This window comes from Hemiscyllium ocellatum, chromosome 5 (assembly GCF_020745735.1).
Source record: "Hemiscyllium ocellatum isolate sHemOce1 chromosome 5, sHemOce1.pat.X.cur, whole genome shotgun sequence".
Classification (NCBI taxonomy): Eukaryota; Metazoa; Chordata; class Chondrichthyes; order Orectolobiformes; family Hemiscylliidae; genus Hemiscyllium; species Hemiscyllium ocellatum.
Window position 1 is genome coordinate 87,281,047 of NC_083405.1, and position 22,877 is coordinate 87,303,923.

Consider the following 22,877-nt stretch of genomic DNA (forward strand, 5'->3'; position numbering starts at 1 on the left):
ATCACGGTTGAAAATGTGGGTTGTGTGGCAAAGGAACCAAAACAAAACAAACCAAAATAAACTGTCATTACAGACAAACACCTAGGGACATCAGTGTGACTAAAGACCAATTGGTTCGCTGAGCCTAATGGACTGCGTCCTATGGTAATAAAGGTAGTAGCTAGACAGAACGGATGCCTTGGTAGAAATCTTCCAAAAATTCTTAGATTCTGAAGAAGGATTAGAAAACTGTTAATGGAACACCATTATGCAAAAAGGGAGGAGACAAAAATAGCTAATTTCTACTCCTATGTTATACAATCTGATATTTGCCCACATACAAATCACTGTCCATCAAAATAGTATCTTCTTAGTTCTTTCATGGGATGTGACTGTTGCTGTAAGACCAGAGCTCGTTGGAAATCACTAACTGTCCTTTAGACTCTTGTGTTGAGTCATCCTCTTAAGGTTATCAAAGCAATGAAAACTTTCAGAAATGAGATAACGAGAATCCAGAGAAAGTATATTCCTGTCAAGGTGAAAGGAAAGGCTGGTAGGTATAGGGAATGCTGAATGACTAAAGAAATTGAGGGTTTGGCTAAGAAAAAGAAGGAAGCATATATAAGGTATAGACAGGATAGATCGAGTGAATTCTTAGAAGAATATAAAGGCAGTAGAATTATACTTAAGAGGGAAGTCAGGGGGGCAAAAAGGGGACATGAGATAGCTTTGGCAAATAGAATTAAGGAGAATCCAAAGGGTTTTTACAAATACATTAAGGACAAAAGGGTAACTAGGGAGAGAATAGGGCCCCTCAAGATCAGCAAGGCGGCCTTTGTGTGGAGCCACAGAAAATGGGGGAGATACTAAAGGAGTATTTTGCATTAGTATTTACTTTGGAAAAGCATATGGAAAATATAGACCTTAGGGAAATAGATGGTGACATCTTGCAAAATGTGCATATTACAGAGGAGGAAGTGCTGGATGTCTTTAAACAGGCAAAGGTGGATAAATCCCCAGGATCTGATCAGGTGTACCCTCGAACTCTGTGGGAAGCTAGAGAAGTGATTGCTGGGCCTCATGCGGAAATGTTTGTATCATCGATAGTCATAGGTGAGGTGCCAGAAGATTGGAGGTTGGCAAACTTGGTGCCACTGTTTAAGAAGGGCGGTAAAGACAAGCCAGGGAACTACAGACCAGTGATCCTGACCTCGTTGGTGGGCAAGTTGTTGGAGGGAATCCTGAGGGACAGGATGTACATGTATTTGGAAAGGCAAGGACATATTTGGGACAGTCAACATGGCTTTGTGCGTGGGAAATCATGTCTCACAAACTTGATTGAGTTTTTGAAAAAGTAACAAAGACGATTAATGAAGGCAGAGCAGCAGATGTGATCTATGTGGATTTCAACAAGATTCCCCATGAGAGACTGATTAGCAAGGTTAGATCTCACGGAATACAGGGAGAACTAGCCATTTGGATACAGAACTGGCTCAAGGGTAGAAGACAAAGGGTGGTAGTAGAGGGTTGTTTTTCAGACTGGAGGCCTGTGACCAGTGGAGTGCCATAAGGATCAGTGCTGGGCCGTCTACTTTTTGTCACTTACATGAATTATTTGGATGCGAGCATAAGAGGTCCAGTTAGTAAGTTTGCAGATGACACCAAAATTGGAGGTGTAGTGGACAGTGAAGAGGGTTATTGACCAGATGGGCCAATGGACTGAGAAGTGGCAGATGGAATTTAATTCAGATAAATGTGAGGTGCTGCATTTTGGGAAAGCAAATCTTAGCAGGACTTATACACTTAATGGTAAGGTCCTAGGGAGTGTTGCTGAACAAAGAGACCTTGGAGTGCAGGTTCATAGCTCCTTGAAAGTGGAGTCGCCGGTAGATAGGATAGTGAAGAAGGGGTTTGGTATGCTTTCATTTATTGGTCAGAGTATTGAGTACAGGAGTTGGGAGGTCATGTTGTGGCTGTACAGGACATTGGTTAGGCCACTGTTGGAATTCTGCGTGCAACTCTGGTCTTCTTCCAATTGGAAAGATGTTGTGAAATTTAAAAGGGTTCAGAAAAGAGTTCCAAGGATGTTGCCAGGATTTGAGTTATAGGGAGAGGCTGAACAGGCTGGGGCTGTTTTTCCTGGAGTGTAGGAGGCTGAGGGGTGACTTTATAAAGGTTTACAAAATTATAAGTGACATGGATAGGGTAAATAGACAAAGTCTTTTCCCTGGCATCGGGGAGTTCAGAACTCGAGGGCATAGGTTTAGGGTGAGAGGGGAAAGATATAAAGAGACCTAAGGGGCAACTTTTTCACGCAGAGGGTGGTACGTGTATGGAATGAGCTGCCAGAAGAAGTGGTGGAGGCTGGTACAATTGCAACATTTAAGAGGCATTTGGATGGGTATATGAATAGGAAGGTTTTGGAGGGATATGGGCCAGGTGCTGGCAGGTGGGACTAGATTGGGTTAGGATATCTGGTCGGCATGTATGTGTTGGACCGAAGGGTCTGTTTCCATGCTGTACATCTCAATGACACTCTGACTCTAGTGATAGAAAGTGGATTGGGAAGTTTTTAAGCTGACTAAACTAAAAGGGAGAAAATAAATTGGCAAGAAATATAAAAATATATAGCAAATAAACAGTGATACAAGAAGAATGAATGTAGCTAAAGCATGTGTGTAACCTTTGAAGGATGTGACTGGGAAATTGATAACAGGAAACAGGGAAATGCAAGATGATTTAAATTAATAATTTACTTCAGTCTTCATGGTGGAGGAAACTATAAACACCCCAAAAGACATCAGATAAACAAGGTATTAATGGGGCGACAGATCTGTTAATGGCCTACATCATGAGAGACAAAGTACTTAACAAACTGAACACAAGCTAAGACTAGATGGTCTGTATCCAAGGCTTTTAAATAAAGTGACTGCAAAATAGTGGAAACATTGGTCGAAATACTCCAGACTGCTGTTTTCAGTGAAAACACAACTCCCTATCTATTTTATTACAAATAATGAATCAAGGGGTCAGTTAACTCCATTCACTGGATGCTGACTTGTAATGCAGTGTAACATCAATAAATGTGGGTTCAATTCCCACATTGGCAGAGGTCATTGTAAAGGATCCACCTTCCCAACCTAAAGTGTGGTGACCTTCAGGTTAAAGCTACTGGTAGGGAGATCCAAGATGGCGGCAACTCAGCAAGTCTGAGTCTACAGAGCCCTTCCCAAAACCTGGGAAAAGTGGGTTTCCTGCCCCCACCACACTTGCCAAACCACCCAAAAAATTTCTTTAATCTTAATTAGCTGCTGAATATTATATTTAAACAGTCTAATACTGAGTGGATAATGAGTAAATCAAAGGGACCCCGCAGCTCTCAGAAAACAAAGACCCCTCCCCCACCCTCCTCTCCTCCGGCTGCAGCTGATGTAAAAACAGGCCTTATAGAGATGATTGCCAGGCTGGAAACGACACTCGTCAATTTCATCGCAGAATCCCGACAGAGATGGAATGCATTCGAAGAAAAGCTGCAGAAACAGAATCACTCTATCGGAGAATTGCAGGGCCGAGTGGAGGGGGCGGAACTAAAGGCCACGACCTCCGAGGCTGCAGCTCAAACAGCTGCAGAACAGGTGCAAACCCTCGAGCAGAGAATCAGGGCCTTTGAAATCTACATGGATGATATTGACAACAGAAATCGGAGAAAGAATATTCGGTTGCTGGGCCTTCAAGAACAAGAAGGGAAAGGACAGTTAGCAGCATTTCTGGAGCGATGGCTGCCCCAGCTTTTAAACCTGGGGGCTGAAACTGACCGGGTAAGGGTGGAGTGGGCCTACCGGGTCGCAGTACGCGGATCTGGCCCAAACCAGCGCCCACGCCCGGTCCTGTTCCGGCTGCAGAGTTATAGGGAGAGGCAGATACTCCTGGATGCCTCCAGAAAGCTTGGAAAGGATCCTAAAGCTATGATTCATGAAGGATCCAAGATTATGTTATTTCAGGACTTCTCCCCGGCTTTGGCACGAAGAAGGAAGGCGTTTGATGAGGTGAAGAAATGTTTAAGGGACTTAGATATTCAATACACCTTACGCTACCCAGCGACGTTATGCTTTACCCACGAAGGATCCGAGTATAATTTTAGATCATCGGAAGAGGCCAAGAAACTTTTAGACTCGGTTAAATAAATCGTAAGAGACAATTTATGTTGGCTTGCCTCTCCCACACTCCGTGGGGAGAAATGGATACTTAATTCTACTTTACTTTTGCCTCTGGGAGCGGGGTTGTCTTCCTTGCTATGTTATTATACTTAACTGTAATCTGTTGGAGTTGTAATTTTATAGTTATGTGTGTTTGTACGTGGCATTGATGCTAGCAGATATACTCAGGTATGGGTGGGGAGGGGTGGGGGTGCGGCGCTCACTGTTAACTCTAGCTCGGTATTATATCTAAATCCTATTAAGGAGCGCCCGGGTTGAGGGTGGGACACTGTTTGGGAGAGGATATGGTGGAACGTTGGAAAGGTAGTAAGGCCCCCTGAGAACAAGGGGGAAGATCTCCATTCAAACATGTTTAATTTTTTTTTGTTCTTATTGTTTGGAAATAACTTCCTTTTTATCATACTGTTATGAGTGTATTAGAGAACATTTTCTCTTATTTGAAGGATGTAAGCGACTCAACTATACACTCTGGATGATTGTGGATTAGTTGAATTTTGATGATTATATATTTAAGATCTATTTTTATATTAATGTTTGTGCTTGAAAATTCTGCTTATTTTTGTAAATTTGTCATAATGTTAAATTCCCAATAAAAATATCTATATAAAAAAAAGCTACTAGTTGTCCCTCTGTAATGAGAGAGCAGCCTTCTGAGACTATGGTGACTTTCCCTTGACAAAAAAGGGATTCGGTTAGTCTCAATTCTTGTCATTCTTGAACCAGTACCCGAAGAGCATTTCAGTGCAAACTCTGAAAGTGGGGCAATCCTTCTAATTTATAAAAAAAATTCTCAATTGCAGTAACATAATTAAATCATCATTGGCTAAATTAAAAAAAGAACAATCATTACCTTATCAAGAGCAGCTTGAACAGTAGCTTCACTCTCAGCATCTAAAGCTGATGTAGCTTCATCCAGCAGCAGAATCTTTGGATTACGTACCAGAGCACGGGCAATGGCAATTCTTTGCTTCTGGCCTCCGCTTAGCTGTGTGCCTCTTTCGCCAACTAACGTTTCAAATTTCTACAGAAGATGTCAAAATCAGAGTTAGCAACACATTATAGATGTCTATTTATTAAGAGAAAGTTCAAATAAATAAGCCTCATTTAATGATGACTGGATGTCTCAAACTATCAAAGATGATTTTCTCTTTTGAGTAAGTCCAGAACTAGAGGGCACTGTTTAAAAATGACGGGTCTCTCTGTTTGGACAGAAAATAAGAAGAATGTTTTTTTCTCTCAGAGGGTTGTGCAGCTTTGGAATTCTCTGGCCTAGAAATCAGTGGTGACTGGGTCATTGAATATTTTCATGATGGAAGTTGTTGTTAGAAAAGATGAAAGTGGGGTAGATCAAATTTGGAATTCAAAACCCAACCAGATCAACCATAATTTTATCTCTCAGCCCCAGCCTACAAGCCTCATTCCTGACGACGGGCATATGCCCAAAACGTCGACTCTGATCTCCAGCATCTGCAGTCCTCATTTCTCCAAAAGTGAGTTCAGGTCAATCAGTCTAATCTCACTAATGCAGAAGTTATTAGAAAGAATTCTGAGGGAAAGAGATGAGCTTAAAAGAACAGAAATCAAATTCAAAAGAAAACAGGTTTTCACAATGTAAAATGTATTAAATCAATAACAAAGAGAGTCAATACTTACATCTGGCAGTTTCATAATAAAATCATATGCATTAGCTTCCTTGGTAGCTTCTTCTATCTCAGTCATACTGACATTTTGACGACCGTAACGAATGTTTTCAGCTATCGTGGTTGCAAAGAGTATAGGTTCCTGGCTCACCACCCCAATCATTTCCCTAAGATGCCTAACATTCAAAGTTCGGATATCCTGTCCATCAAGCATAATCTGTTGAAAATAATTGTACATTTATATCAATAATTATGTTGTCACAGATTTTAAAGTACTACATGGGAAAGCTATTACTATAATGTCAGGCTTCATTTGCGTCAAATGCACCTGAAATCAAGCACTGCTATTTCCAAGAGAAAGGTTGTAATCAAAGTACAGAAAATTCCCAATTTTATCCATCTATTTAACCCAGATTGTCAGAAAGACAGGCCAGGTTTCTGTACTTAAAAGAAAGACCAACTATTACAAATAGATTCTAGCTGCAGGTAAGCAATTGGGAACAATGCACACATAACTCCACTAGTTAAAACTCTAACTCTGCTTTTAAAATCCCCCTACAAAAATATACTGACAGACATGAAGAAACATTGGTGTTAGGAATGGATGGAAAAAACTAGGAAGGCATTTCAATGGAGTTTCTGATTAAAAGCAACAACTTACAGTAACGAGTGAGGGAAAATAAACTCGCTTGAGGTTTTTTTAATTGCAAAGGACATAATGCTCTCCTTCTGGATGTCAGACAACCTTTGGTTATCTCATTTACTCTCACAAGCTATTCAACTAGCTGAGAGCCAATGAAATAGTTGTTGGTAGGCAGAAAAGTCTGTCAGTGACAACTTAGTCACCATTGCACAGACCAATCAGTGACTTGTTATCAGCCAAATCTTTCTCTGCATATGCCCCTTGGCACTATCCAGTCTAGAATAACCTCCAACCTCCACACTGCTTGAACAAGCAAGAGTATAAACAGTATTTACAATGAATGTCAGTAGCCTGTTTTTAAAAATGCAGCAACCTTTCCATGATCCTTGGCTTTTAAATAGTTTTTTTACTATTTTAGTCCCAAAATCAAAAATCCAAAAAAATCAAAAGACACACTCTTTACAACATGCAAACTGTGTGAACTTCACAGGAGAGCAGAAAAAAAAGACTCATAACATCTCAAAATACATGAAGCGATTAAAACTAAAAATAATCAGAATCCCTGGTTATGTATTAGGCAGCAACAAACAGTGCCTTATATACCCAAAATCAATCTGACCCAGTCTACATTGTAGTTCATTATATTATCTAAGAACTACAGACACTGAAGATCTGAAACAGAAAACACAAAATGCTGAAGAAACGCAGCAGGTCTGGCACTAACTATGGAAAAATTTCAGAGTTAATGTTTTGGGTCTAGTGACCCTTCTTCAGAATTGATAATAGCTAGAAATAAGGTGGTATTTATGTGGATGGGCAATGGGCAGGGAAGAGAGAGAGTGGATCAGTGGAGACAGAGCCCAGAGAGAGAGAAAGAAAATTAGGCAGACAAAGGAATGTCAGGGAAGAAAAAGAGCTTATCAAAGGGACAAAGGCTGAGATAAAAGCAGCCTGGAGGGTGAGGGGAGGAGGGGAGGAGGAAGGGGAAGTGTAAAGAAAACAGAACCAGGTGTCCAGGTTCTAAAATTATTGAAATCGATACTCAGACCTGAAGGCTACGGGGTACCCAGGTAGAAAATGAGATGCTGTTCTTCTAACTTCACTAGAGCACTGCAGAAAGCCTGATACACAGATGTTGGCCAAGGAACATGGTGCTGCGTTGAACTGGAAGCTCAAGGTCATATTTGTGTTCAGAGTGTAGGTGATCTGCAAAGCAGTTGCCTAGTCTTTGCTTCATCTCCCCAGTGTAGAGGAGACCACATTGTGAGCAAGGAATACAGCAGACTAAGTTGAGTAAAGTGCAGGTAAATCGCTGCTTCACCTGGAAGGTGTGGCTCGGCCCTTGGATATTGAGGAGGGATGAAGTAGTCCCACAACCCCGCACCGCCCGTTTCTACCTCCTGCCCAAAATCCACAAACCTGCCTGCCCCGGCCGACCCATTGTCTCAGCCTGCTCCTGCCCCACCGAACTCATCTCCCAATACCTCGACATGGTCCTGTCCCCTTTAGTCCAAGAACTCCCCACCTACGTTCGGGACACCACCCACGCCCTCCACCTCCTCCAGGATTTTCGCTTCCCCGGTCCCCAACGCCTTATTTTCACTATGGACATCCAGTCCCTGTACACCTCCATCCCCCATCACGAAGGACTCAAAGCCCTCCGCTTCTTCCTTTCCCGCCGCACCAACCAGTACCCTTCCACTGACACCCTCCTTCGACTGACTGAACTGGTCCTCACCCTGAATAACTTCTCTTTTCAATCCTCCCACTTCCTCCAAACTAAAGGAGTTGCCATGGGCACCCGCATGGGCCCCAGCTATGCCTGCCTCTTCGTAGGATATGTGGAACAGTCCATCTTCCGCAACTACACTGGCACCACCCCCCACCTTTTCCTCCGCTACATCGATGACTGTATCGGCGCTGCCTCGTGCTCCCACGAGGAGGTTGAACAGTTCATCAACTTTACTAACACCTTCCATCCCGACCTCAAATTCACCTGGACTGTCTCAGACTCCTCCCTCCCCTTCCTAGACCTTTCCATTTCTATCTCGGGCGACCGACTCAACACAGACATCTATTATAAACCGACTGACTCCCACAGCTACCTGGACTACACCTCCTCCCACCCTGCCCCCTGTAAAAACGCCATCCCATATTCCCAATTCCTTCGTCTCCGCCGCATCTGCTCCCAGGAGGACCAATTCCAACACCGCACAGCCCAGATGGCCTCCTTCTTCAAGGACCGCAGATTCCCCCCAGACGTGATCGACGATGCCCTCCACCGCATCTCCTCCACTTCCCGCTCCTCCGCCCTTGAGCCCCGCTCCTCCAACCGCCACCAAGACAGAACCCCACTGGTTCTCACCTACCACCCCACCAACCTGCGCATACAACGTATCATCCGCCGCCATTTCCGCCACCTCCAAACGGACCCCACCACCAAGGATATATTTCCCTCCCCTCCCCTATCAGCGTTCCGCAAGGACCACTCCCTTCGTGACTCCCTTGTCAGATCCACACCCCCCACCAACCCAACCTCCACCCCCGGCACCTTCCCCTGCAACCGCAGGAAATGTAAAACTTGCGCCCACACCTCCACACTCACTTCCCTCCAAGGCCCCAAGGGATCCTTCCATATCCGCCACAAGTTCACCTGTACCTCCACACACATCATCTATTGCATCCGCTGCACCCGATGTGGCCTCCTCTATATTGGTGAGACAGGCCGCTTACTTGCGGAACGCTTCAGAGAACACCTCTGGGCCGCCCGAACCAACCAACCCAATCACCCCGTGGCTCAACACTTTAACTCCCCCTCCCACTCCACCGAGGACATGCAGGTCCTTGGACTCCTCCACCGGCAGAACACAACTACACGACGGCTGGAGGAGGAGCGCCTCATCTTCCGCCTGGGAACCCTCCAACCACAAGGTATGAATTCAGATTTCTCCAGCTTCCTCATTTCCCCTCCCCCCACCTTGTCTCAGTCGGTTCCCTCAACTCAGCACCGCCCTCCTAACCTGCAATCCTCTTCCTGACCTCTCCGCCCCCACCCCACTCCGGCCTATCACCCTCACCTTGACCTCCTTCCACCTATCCCACCTCCATCGCCCCTCCCCCTAGTCCCTCCTCCCTACCTTTTATCTTAGCCTGCTTGGCTCTCTCTCTCTTATTCCTGATGAAGGGCTTATGCTCGAAATGTCGAATTCTCTATTCCTGAGTTGCTGCCTGACCTGCTGTGCTTTGACCAGCAACACATTTGCAGCTGTGATCTCCAGCATCTGCAGACCTCATTTTTTACTCGAGGGATGAAGTAAACAGACAACTGTAACACTGCCTGTGGCTGAATGGGAAGTGCCGTGGGGGTGTGGGGAGGTGTTGGGAGAGGACCAGGGTGCTCTGGAAGAAACAGTCTCAGCAAAACGGCATGGTGGCACAGTGGTTAGCATTGCTGCCTCACAGCGCCAGGGACCTGGGTTCAATTCCCGCCTCAGGCGACTGACTGTGTGGAATTTGCATGTTCTCCCTGTGTCTGCGTGGGTTTCCCCCGGGTGCTCCGGTTTCCTCCCACAGTCTAAAGATGTGCAGATTAGGTGAATTGGCCATGCTAAATTGCCCATAGTGTTAGGTAAGGGGTATGGGTGGGTTGCGCTTCGGCGGGTCGGTGTGGACTTGTTGGGCCGAACTTCCACACTGTAAGTAATCTAATCTAAAATACTGACAAGGAAAAGAGGCTTGTTGGGGAAGGGAAGAGAACTGCGAATGGGTGTCTGGTAGTTCCACTTACTGGAACTGGCAGAAATGGCAGCTTCTGACACTTTGGATGTGGGCGGTGGTGGATTGGAAAGTAAATTCTGGATTAGTGGGGCTGGAAGAGCACAGCAGTTCAGGCAGCATCTAAAGTGCAGCGAAATCGACGTTTCGGGCAAAAGCCCTTCATCAGGAATAAAGGCAGGGAGCCTGAAGTGTGGAGAGATAAGCTAGAGGAGGGTGGGGGTGGGGAGAAAGTAGCACAGAGTACAATGGATGAGTGGGGGAGGGGATGAAGGTGATAGGTCAGGGAGGAGGGTGGAGTGGATAGGTGGAAAAGAAGATAGGCAGGTAGGACAAGTCCGGACAAGTCATGGGGACAGTGCTGAGCTGGAAGTTTGGAACTAGGGCGAGGTGGGGGAAGGGGAAATAAGGAAACTGTTGAAGTCCACATTGATGCCCTGGGGTTGAAGTGTTCCAAGGCAAAAGATGAGGCATTCTTCCTCCAGGCGTCTGGTGGTGAGGGAATGGCGGTGAAGGAGGCCCTGGACCTCCATGTCCTCGGCAGAGTGGGAGAGGGAGTTGAAATGTTGGGCCACAGGGTGGACACCTTATTGGATTGTGGGGAGGAATAGAAAAAGGGCAGGCAGAAATGCAGGGAAAGGGTTGGACATGACTGAGGGTCCTGTCAACCATGGTGGTAGGGAATCGTGTGAGGGAGAAGGTGGAAATATCTGAGGACACTGTGGAGATAAAAAGCAGGTACAATAAATTGTGTAGCTTTTTAGTTGCTTGTAATGGCAGCTTTATTAGCTTGTGAGATTGCAAACAAAGGCTTTACTCCTTTTAGAATATTACCCTTTAACAAGTATAAAGGGCTTCCAATTTAAGGATGTCCAACTTACAAACACTAGTACTGAAGAATGCAATCCATTTAATTTCAAAGTACTGACATTTGGACATTTCCTATACTTGCAAACGACTGCATTCTATTATGCATGGTGTTCCAACTTACGTCAGATTGATGAATGGAACACTTCACAACCCAGGGACACTTTGTATTTTGATTCCAAAGTTTACTTTATGTTTGCTACTAAGAGCTGCAAGAACTTATCCTGCCAATATATCCTCCTGTAGTCCCTATCAATACTTATCATAATTTATTAGAATCATAGAATTCCTACAATGTGGAAACAAGCCATTTGACCTATTGAGTCCATACTGATCCTCCAAAGAGCGTTCATCCAGAACCCACTGCGCTCCCTCCTCCCCCCATCCCCAATCCCTGTAACGCTGTATTTCCCATGGTAAATTCACCAAGCCTGCACATTCCTGGGCACTATGGGTAATTTAGCCTGGTCAATCCATCTAATCTGCACATTTTGGACTGTGGAAGGAAACCAAAGAACCAGGAGAAGTCCAAGCAGAAAAAAGAAAAATGTGCAAACTCCACACAGACAATCACCCAAGGCTGGAATCAAACCAGGGTCCCTGGCGCTGTGAGGTAGCAGTGCTAACCACTGAGCCACCATACCAACCTATTCTACCTACAATTTGCTGTCATGAGCAAATTTTGATGTTAATCTTCCAATTCATGTCTACAGATACTTTATGTATCATTTTTGTCATTCTTATCTCAAGATCCTGCGACTATCTTCTGTGTTCATTTGCTTTGAATCATGCCCTCACCTTCACTCTCCTGTTTTGGGTTGTGTTTTGTTTCCTCCAGACAAGAAGTTCTAAATTCAGGTACTGGGCTATAACATGCATCATATACATTATTTCTGCAATTTACATCTGCACGGGAACTGAACACTATTTTCTGTACATAGGTTTACCATATGGCTGCTGTTCTTATTTCAAACACCAGACAAAAGAATGCTGGCTCATGCTCTGTCCTGCCCAGCAGTTCAAATTGCCATGTCCACATTCTCTTGTGCAGTTGGAAAAGTTACCCACCAGCTTTCCTGTTGAAAATTCCCTGTGTTAAAAATCTACCCCTGTAGGGATCATATCCCACTCAATGTTGGATTTGGAGCTCCCAACTGCTGAACCCATTTGGTGTTTAGTGACTTTATTTTCACAACACGACAAACGTTGTTAAACGCTTTACCATTCCTTCTTCAGGGTCATAGAATCTCTGCAGAAGTTGGATGGTGGTGCTTTTACCACAGCCACTGCTGCCAACCAGAGCGACTGTTTGCCCGCATTTCAACTTCAAGTTGAGACCTTTTAATATCTACCACAAAACAAAAAGGAAAGGTAAGTTAACATTGCGCTATTAGGCTTTAATATGTGTCAAGGCCTTTTCAACCATTTTTCATTTTTGTTTTGAAAATTTTGGCTCAGTTAGGCAGGACTGTGAGAAGTTTGTATTCATTCAATCTACCCTCGACATGAGCATAGACCAATTGGTCACAAACTTAAGGTTGATAGCAAAATGCCCATGTGATTTAACCAGAAATATGAACAGAAATAGTGGAACTATCCGACAACCCAGGCAGCATCAGAAAATAAAGAAATAAATTAATAGCCTAAATTTTGCTGAGGAGGCAGGCATCTTATTGCTGGCACTGGAAGCAGGGATGACTCAGCTCTAGCTGATTCTGTAAGTTTTAGAGTACCCATGGACGAAGATGAGAGTGGTCCTAAAGGAAGAGTGTTAAATTGGGGGAAGGGCAGCGATACTAAAATTCGGTGGGAGCTGGAGAATGTAGATTGGGAGCAGCTGTTTGACAGTAAATCCACATTTGTATGTGGGAGGTTTTCAAAGAGAGATTGATTAGAGTACAGGAGAGACACATTCTTGTGAAAATGAGGGATAGATTAGATGACTTACAATGTGGAAACAGGCCCTTTGACCCAACAAGTCAAAACCGACACTCCGAAGAGCCACCCACCCAGACCCATTCCCCTACATTTATCCCTTCACCTCACACTACGGTAATTTAGCATGGCCAATTCACCTGACCTGCACATCTTTGGACAGTGGGAGGAAACCGGAGCACCTAGAGGAAACCCACGCAGACACAGGGAGAATGTGCAAACTCCACACAGGCAGTTGCCTGAGGCAGGAATTGAATCCGGGTCTCTGGCATTCTGAGGCAGCAGTGCTAACCACCGTGTCACCGTGCCGCCCACAGATAGAAATGGCAAGATTAGGGAACCATGGATGGCAGATGAAACTGATGAAGGGCTTTTGTCCGAAACATCGATTTTCCTGCTCCTTGGATGCTGCCTGACCGGCTGTGCTGTTGCAACACCACTCTAATCTAAAAACAGATGAAATTGTAAGACTAGCTAAGCGGAAAAAGGAAGCATTCGTAAAGTCTAGGTGACTGAAGACAGACATAGCTTTGGAAGAATATCAGGAATGTTGGGCCAGTCTGAAACAAGGAATTAAGAGGGCTAAAAGGGGTCATGAGATATCTTTAGCAAACAGGGTTGAGGAAAATCACAAAGCCTTTTATTCATATATAAGGAGCAAGAGGGTCATTAGAGAAAGGGTTGGCCCACTCAAGGACAAAGAAGGAAAGTTATGCGTGGAGTCAGAGAAAATGGATGAGATTCTTAATGTGTACTTTGCATTGGTATTCACTGAGGCGAGGGACACGATGGATGTTGAGGTTAGGGATAGATGTTTGATTACTCTATGGCAAGTCAGCATAAGGAGTGAGGAAATGTTGGGTATTCCAAAAGGCATTAAGATGGACAAGTCCCCAGGTCTAGTTGGGATCTATCCCAGGTTACTTAGGGAAGTGAGAGAGGTAACAGCTGGGCTCTTAACAGACATCTTTGCATCATCCTTGAACATGGATGAGGTCCCGGAAAACTCGAGAATTGCTAATGTTGTCCCCTTGTTTAAGAAGGGTGACAGGGATGATCCAGCTGATTGTAGACTGATAAGCCTGATGTCAGTGATAGGGAAGCTGCTGGAGAAGATACTGAGGGATAGGATCTATTCTCATTTGGATTGGGTTGGGACTCTAAGATACAGATCTCTAGAAAATAGGTGGCAGGTTTAGGTAGAGGATCTGTATTGGCACAGGCTTGGAGGGCCAAAGGGCCTGTCCCTATGGTGTAATTTTCTTTGTTCTTTCATTGCAAAACAAAGGGACACACTTTGGTTCCAGTGGTTCATTAAATGGCTCCTACTCAATTAAGAATGCTGACCTCACTCAGGGACTGCCAGCTATTTGTGCCACCACTAACATTGGCTATTGCTGAGGCTGAGGCTGCAGTCAAAAGCACTTTGATGATCAGACACCCTTGAAATGGTCTAAACATTATTGAGGAAAGCTGGGACCAGGCAAGGTTGCCCTGCTGATTGAGTGGCGCCCTGGAGAGCTGGTCCCCAGAGCAACCACTGATATTGGAGCCTGCCTCCATGTCCCTCGACCCATTCCCAAAGCTTGCTAATCTTCTGAGCTGGTGTAAGATACCAATCAGCAGGAAGCTGTTCTTAAACAATCTCTTCCCATGTAGTTCAGATGGATCCTGGCAATTATCAGAACTTCCAAAATGGCATGGCAGTGAGAAGGTGTCAGGAAGACATTCACCCCCACCTTTCTCACCATCACCCCAACCACAGAACCTTCCCGTGACACTTTGCAAACCTTCTCATTCCCAGTCCGTCTGCAAAGGGCTTTCATCAGAACATTACAAAAATGTGAAATATCATTGATGTATTAGTACTGAATGCGCACAGTCCTGTCTAGCTAAGCAAATATTTTCAGAACAGAAATAAAACATGGTCACATCAGCCTTGACATTTATTAAAGCAGCAAGTCTACTTTTAATAGTTTAATTTGAGTAAGAACTCTTTATCTTAATAAAAGAAAACAAAGTGTTGCAATTTCTGTTCCCAAGGCATTAGAATGTGTCCTACCTGAACATCAGACCGGGAAGGGTATTTGAAGTGTACATTTATAAATTCAACGTCTCCTTTAACTTGATCAGGTTTATGTCCACTTTCTGAAAAACTGTCAATTGATGGTTCCTGCATTATGAAGAAGAAAAAGTAAATTAATTATGTAAGATCTCAGATTTATTCTTGATAAAAAAAGGTATTTGTCAAGTTGCATGCAGTACAAATATGGAAAACATTGCCATAACGAAAATCCAAAAACCACAGCTGGCTGGGAGGGTGGTGCTCTACCATGAAAACCTGCCGTGAGGTCACCAGCTTTCTTTGGACAGTCTCCCCATCACCCAATTTTGGCAAACTGCCCGCAGAAACAGAATGTAGCTCTTAACGGCACAGATTCCTTCTGGGTGGGTGGCCAACCTTCCAATTGAGCCCCAAACCAAGTAAGTGACCAAATTGATAGATGAAGAAAGGGCTGTTGATGTCACATACATGGACTTTAGTAAGGAGTTTGAAAAGGTAAACTAACAGAGAGGTCACATGGTGTTCTAGCTAGGTGGATAAAGAATTGGTTGAGCAACAGGAAACAGAGAGTAGTAGTTGAAGGGAGTTTCTCAAAATGGAGAAAGGTGACCAGTGGTGTTCCACAGGGGTCAGGGGCCATTGTTGTTTGTGATATACATAAATGATCTAGAAGAGGGCACTGTTGGTATGATCAGCAAGTTTGTAGATGACACGAAGATTGGTGGAGTAGCAGAAAGCATAAGAGACTGTCAAAGAATACAGGAGAATATAGATAGACTGGAGAGTTGGGTGGAAAAGTGGCAGATGGAGTTCAATCCAGATAAATGTGAGGTGATGCACAAGAGCCTGGGAAAAGTTGATGGGCAGAGAGATCTGGGAGTGCAGGTCCATTGTACTCAGAAGGCTGCTGCACAGGTGGATGGAATGGTCAAGAAGGCATTTGGTATGCTTGCCTTCATTAGACAGGGTATTGAGTATAACAGCTGGCAAGTCATGGTAAAATTGTGCAAGACATTGGTTCGGCCGCATTTAGAATACTGTGTACAGTTCTGGTCGCCACATTACCAAAAGGATGTGGATGCTTTGGAGAGAGTGCAGAGAAGGTTTACAAGGATGTTGCCTGCTATGGAAGGTGCTAGCTATGAAGAGAGGTTGAGTAGGTTAGGTTTGTTTTCATTAGAAAAAAGGAGATTGAGGGAGGACCTGATTGAGGTTTACAAAATCATGAAGGGTATAGACAGAGTGGATAGGGATAAGCTTTTTCCCAGGGCGAAGGATTCAATAATGACAGGTCATGCTTTCAAGATGAGAGGTGAAAAGTTTAAGGGGGATACACGCGGCAAGTACTTCTCACAGAGGGTAGTGGGTATCTGAAATGTGTTGCCAGCAGAGGTGGTAGAAGCAGGCATGTTAGATTCATTTAAGATGCATCTGGACAGATGCATGAGTAAGTGGGGAGCAGAGGGATACAGATGCTTAGGAATTGGTCGACAGGTTTAGACAGTAGATTTGGATCATCTCAGGCTTGGAGGGCCGAAGGGCCTGTTCCTGCTGTAAATTTTCTTTGCTCTCTTTGTTCTTTATTCATATGCCAGGATGTATAAGGTTATGGGCCAAATGCTAGAAAATGGGGTCAGAATAATTGAGTGCTCATTTTTGACCACTGCAGATTTGATGGACCGAATGGCTTTCTTCTCTGGTGTTGGTTTCTATGACAATGAATTTTCAGCATTATTTTGCCATCCTTCCTGTTTTACAACCCATCTCCAAGGATAGCAGAAAATTACCCGATTCACATTCACAGTTTGTTGCTACACATCCGAATGAAATGTTTCTGAGGAGAATCACAAAGTTAAATAGCTCATAAAATTCAGTTTAAAGTCTAAGGTTTCTTAAGCTTTTTTAAGATAAGGGGGAATTGAATATTGCAATTGTATAATTATTAACTAACCTTTCATCTCTGTCTCACCTTTTTCTTGTATATTTGATTTTCAGGCTTGTAAAAGATAGGAAGTCTTGTGCTTTCTCTCCAGAAGTCCAGAAAAGGGGGTGCATTCCTTACCTGAGAGTCCTCTCCTCCTTACCAGACCAATGGGACTGGCCTACATTGCTGACTGTAAATGCCAGTGAGGAGCACAACAAAGCCTTCATTGACAGCCGGTCAATTAGTGGTGGGCATTGTATCTGTCCCTGAGTAATTCTCAGTCACAACGGCTCAGGGTCAGGTTTGCAGCAGCAAACCAGCACAGAGACTAGCAGCACCAAATTACACACCGGCCGCACTGTGATCCAGGCATGAAGCCAAATTGTAACTGTGAACAGTACTGGTCGAAGAGAGCACTATAATTAAGATCTCAACTGGTTGCTCTATGGACTTCAACCATCCTTCATGGACAGGCTGCCTGGAAGAAACTGAGCACTTACTTTTCACAAAACTCTAGCTTAAAATGAAGTGCGGGGTGGGAAGAGAATCTAACAGGTGAAATGGAGGCCGGTAGGACAACTTTAACCTTAGCGTAGTTTCATGCATCCAGGGATCTTGGGGCTTAAAACATACTAGATAAAAACCACCTGAAGGAGCAGCGCTCCGAAAGTTAGTGCTTCCAAATAAATCTGTTGGGACTATAACCTGGTGTTATGTGATTTTTAAACTTTGTCCACCCTAGTCCAACACCGGCACCTCCAAGCCATAAACAAATCTTCACACTCTGGATTCCCGGTCTCACAAAATACATTCTGCAGCAACTTTGATGTTTGAATGTGATTTTGTTTACAAGTTTTTCCCATTCCCAACTCCAATGGAATATATGGTCACCTGATCAATGATGTTGAAGACTATGTAGGCTGCTCCCCTTGCACTGCCAAGTGCCTCAATATTTGGTGAAGTCTGGCCAATAGAAAATGCCCCAATCAGCACCGAAAAGAACACCTAAAGATTTAAAAAACAATTGAAGTGTTAAAAGTGGGGGGGGATACTGGCAAAAGAATGCTAGAATTGCTAATTGTCTGTTCTTTAACTGTCATAGTTCATTTGTTGAATCTCTAAAAACCTTAGGGTAGAAATTAATCTAGACTTGCTTTTGGATTAGCAACACCCACCTGAAGAAAGAAACCTGGGACAAGGATGAATATCGACCTTAGGCCTCATCCAAATATTCTGGGCACCTACAAAGCCCCACCGGGCAGGGCATGCCTCAGGGGTATCAAACTTTGAGCCTATTGCCTCACTGGCAGCAATGATTGTGTTTGTGATATCCATTTCTCAATTTGTATAGACTACAGTGCTAGGAGGACTATATTATAAAGCCTCATCCCACTGCAATCTCTGAGTGGCACATTAGTAACTTACCTACCTCTAGGGTCAGGACTTTCATTTTTGGTCTATCCTTCACATCTTTTTGGAATAATGACGCAATGTCCACAGACCTCCAATCCTCCAATGCATTGCCTATATTTTCTATTCTAGTGAGGTATTTCATCACTGGCTTCCTTTAATAGACTAAATTCAGGGCGAGGTGAAGGTCTCATGGTAATGTCACTCGGCTGCTAATCCAGCAACCCAGGTAATGCTCAGGGGTCCCAGGTTCAAATCCTGCCAAGGTTGATGGTAGAATTTGAATTCAATAAAAATCTGTAATTATGAGTCCAATGGTGACCATGAATCCATTGCTGATCTGGTTCACTAATGCTGTTTAGGGAAGGAAATCTGCCATTCTTTCCTGGTCTCGTTTACATGTGACTCCAGGCCCACAGGAATGTGGCTGACTTTTAGCTGCCCTCTTGGCAATAATTGCAGGCCTGGTCAGCAACACCCTCATCCTATGAATGAATAATAAAATAAAATTTGGGCCTGGCAGTTTATCCATGTTCAAGGAAGGCAGCCATTCTGCTTATTATGCTTATCCCCTTTTTAACTCCATTATCCTGCTGCCTTGGAAGGACAAAAGTGCTCATTTAAAAATTTGCCCACATTTTCTGCCCTTCTTTCCTTTGTAAACCCTTTGTTCTCGAAGTTCTGATAAAACATTTTTGGATTTTCCTTAATTTTGGTAGGTGCTGAGGAAGAGGTAATGGGCAGGAATAATGATAAGAGATATGTTAGTGAGGGGAGTAAACAGGCATTTCCACAATCATAGATGTGACTGCAAGATACTCTATTCGTTCTCAAATGCCATGTTGGAACCACTGACAAGGGAAGAAGATCCTGCAAGCAGAACTTAGGGCATTAAATAGGAAATGGGAAAGCAAGACTTCAAAAGTTGTAATCTCTGGATTACTCCCAGTATCACGCATTAGTGAGTACAGTTATAGAAGGATAGAGCATGGCTGGTGAGATGGTGCAGGAGGAGGACTTTAGTATCCTGAGGCATTGTGATTTTTTTCTGTTAGAGGGGACACCTGTACATGTTGGACATTTACATCTGAACAAGAACACCGACAAACATCAACCAATATCGTCAAAGGGAGTTTTTCTAATGCTGTTGGAGTAAATTTAAACTAGACTGGAATGGAGATAGGATCCTGACAAGCAATTCAGAGGGGAGAACAGCCAAGAAGATAAAACAAAGAGTCGTTGTCCAAGGCTATGTAGTTCATCATCCACTCAGAGTACAATGAACCGGTGGAATTCTCTACCATAAAAGGCTGCGGCAGGAAAGTCACAGAATTTACTTAAGAAAGAATTAGATAGATTTCTAGAGGCCTTACGTTAGAAAGAGTTAGTGGAGAGAGAAATGTGGTGTCAAGATAGAGGATTAGTCATGATCATGTTGAATAGTGGATGGGTTTAATTGGTCAAATGGCCTATTCCTGCTGCTTTTTTGTACATTTTCTTATAAAGGGTCCAGTTTCCATTTGGAAGGGTATCGTCCATGGAAGGGAAAAGCAGCCTATTGTATGGAGTTTTGTGAATAAAGCTATTCACAAACAACTGACTTCTGTTTCTTCTTTGCCAGATGGATGTTTACCGATGAACATTCCAGTCAGACATCAATACGTAAATTAGGTGCTTAATGTCAACTGACAAAACCTTGCTTCAGAATTATTTCTCGATGGAAGGGGAGGCTCTGGTCTGTCCTGCTCAAAATCCTTCAATAGCCTCTTGTAAGTGCGAATGTGAAGAAAGCTGTGAACATTTTATAAAGAGGCAGGAGGAGGAGGAATGATCACTGAGTTCACAAGCACCATGATTACCCATCACAACCCTGCAGCCCACTAGAACCTCATTGCCTCTGACTTAGCCGAGGACTGCTAACACACAGCACAAAATTGCTCCTTTCTAACTTGATTTGACTGTGGAGACATGACTAACATCATGAGCAGTCCTGAGATTCAACTAAAGTTATTCTTTGAGATTCCAGTTTAGGACATGCTTTAAAGCAATAAAAGTAGTAGTGATCCTCAATTGGCTCTACATTCATTTCTACCCCATGTGGTTGAAATGGGAAAAAGAAATAAAAATTCGAATAAGGAGAACAGAAAAACAATTTTTAGAATCATAATCCTTATAAGCATTATCTTAGTGTTCAACATAGTGTGAAATGTCACTTACTGTTAGCACTTTTCCAATTGTATAATTATCATCCAATATCAGAGTACTTCCATACCAGAATGCCAGAGCATACGACGCATAGATCATTAAGAAGGTGAAACCCACCGCAATATTGCTGCTAATTGACTTTTTGATTCCAACGTTCTTAGCTTCAATCAAATTCTTCTCATACCTTGATAAAAAAGTGAATATAATTTGTAACGGGAACAATAATCCAACCATTACACCACTCTGGGTCATCTTTATAACAGAGTAAATGAGAATTTTTTTTCAACTACCTGCTTTTGTTCTGGTCGGAATGAGAATCTGAGTTAGAAAAATTATATTCTAAGATATATCAGAGAAGTGTTTCAGACAGAGAACACAAAAGCCAAGGTAAAAACTATTCTGCATGTTATTCTGATGAACAGATTTAGTTTCCAGTCAGGCAGCAGAGAACCTGAGGCAGGAAAGAAAAGCTAAATTGCAACAATGATCTTACAGGAATATGAGGGATTGGGATGAGTGGGATCTGATCCCTATTCCGGGTTGGGAAGGGATTGGAGAGCGATGGTGATTGATACCTGATATCATGTGTCTTTGAATGGATGGGAGTTAAATGGGATGAAATCAACCGCAGTAACGCATTTTAATTGTCAACTCCCCAAATCCCAGGAGTCCACCCCTCATTCCATAACCTTTAACCCGGAAGTGGGGATGTTGAACATGAACTGGGTTGGATTTGAGATTTCTTCTTAAAATTTAGCACCTTACCTCACCCTGATCCACCCAAATGTCAGCGTTAAAATTCAGCCCAAAGAATGGCAAGCTAAAAATAAATTTTGCCTATGTTTGGAATATGGCTTGATGATAAGTTCCAACAAATGCTGATTCTCAGCTAGCTGTTGCTTCACTGAAACATCACTTAGCTGGGTGATAAATGTCCATTGTCAATGGCCACATGACAAATGGAGCATAATGTGGGAAAACATGAAGTTACTCATTTTGAAGGGAGAACACAACTACAGAATATTGCTTAAACGAAACTGCAGAAAGCTGCAAAACAAAGGGACTTGGGGGTACTTGTACATGAAACATAGAAAGCTAGCACACAGGTACAGCAGGGAATTAGGAAGGCAAATGGAATGTCAGCCCTCATTTCAAGGCGTTTGGAGTATAAGCATAAGGAAGTCAGGCTGCAATTGTGCAAGGTGCTGGTGAGATCACATCTGGTGTACAATGAACGTTTTGTTCTCTTTACTTATGGAAGATATCATTTCATTGGAGGCAGTCCAGAGAACGTTTACTAGGTTGATCCCTGGAAGGCTAAATAGGTTGGGACTCTTCTCATAGGGGTTTAGAAGAATGAAAAGAGTGATCTCAATGAAACATATAGGATTCATAAGGGGCTTCACATGGTAAATGCTGAGAGGGTGTTTCCTCTCATGGGGCCCGAGGCCACAATATCAAAATAAAAGGGCACCAATTTTTTTTGACTGAGATGGGGAGGAATTTCTTCTCTCAGTGCCTTTGGAACTTCTTGCAATAAAGATCTGTGTGGGCACAGTCCTTGTGTATATTTAGGACAGAGATCAATAGATTCTTTATCAGTAGAGGGTTAAAGGGAAAATGTGGGAAAGTGGACTTGATGAATGTCAGTCTGCCATGATCCTATTGAATGACGAGGCAGGCTCGAGGGACCAAATGGCCTACTTCTATTCCTTAGAGTCATATGCAAATTGTTCAGAGCCTATTCTGTTGCTGCCAACCAAATGTGCTTTTAAATTCACACATAAAATTTAGACTGTCATTTCCAACCAATATATTTTTGAATTATATCCAGGAAAACACTGCAGCCTAGGTTAAAGGTGGATAAATCCCAGGATGTGATCAGATTACCTGAGAACTCTGTGGGAAGCTAGAGAAGTGATTGCTGGGCCTCTTGCTAAGAAATTTGCATCATCGATAATCACAGGTGAGGTGCTGGAAGATTGAAGGTTGGCAAACGTGGTACCACTGTTTAAGAAAGGTAGTAAGGACAAGCCAGGGAATTATAGACCAGTGAGCCTGACCTCGGTGGTAGGCAAGTTGTTGGAGGGAATCCTGAGGGACAGGATGTACATGTATTTGGAAAGGCAAGGACTGATTCGGGGTAGTCAACGTGGCTTTGTGCGTGGGAAATCATGTCTCACAAACTTGATTGAGTTTTTTGAAGAAATAACAATTG

At 43.5% G+C, this 22,877-nt stretch overlaps 1 protein-coding gene across 3 annotated transcripts in view; it reads right to left on the minus strand.

Moving 5' to 3' along the window:
- Positions 1 to 22,877, minus strand: part of abcb4 (ATP-binding cassette, sub-family B (MDR/TAP), member 4) — a 123,587-nt gene that overhangs the window by 45,586 nt on the left and 55,124 nt on the right. For 2 of the 3 annotated variants that reach the window (XM_060824959.1, XM_060824957.1), the window contains exons 9-14: positions 20,672 to 20,843; positions 17,936 to 18,049; positions 15,118 to 15,228; positions 12,343 to 12,468; positions 5,850 to 6,053; positions 5,047 to 5,217 (exon numbers count right to left, since the gene is read on the minus strand). In XM_060824959.1, the coding sequence (XP_060680942.1) occupies positions 5,047 to 5,217; positions 5,850 to 6,053; positions 12,343 to 12,468; positions 15,118 to 15,228; positions 17,936 to 18,049; positions 20,672 to 20,843 (898 nt within the window). Of the gene's footprint in view, positions 1 to 5,046; positions 5,218 to 5,849; positions 6,054 to 6,497; positions 6,568 to 12,342; positions 12,469 to 15,117; positions 15,229 to 17,935; positions 18,050 to 20,671; positions 20,844 to 22,877 lie in introns of those variants that run through there. The other variant, XM_060824960.1, reaches the window with a different exon arrangement.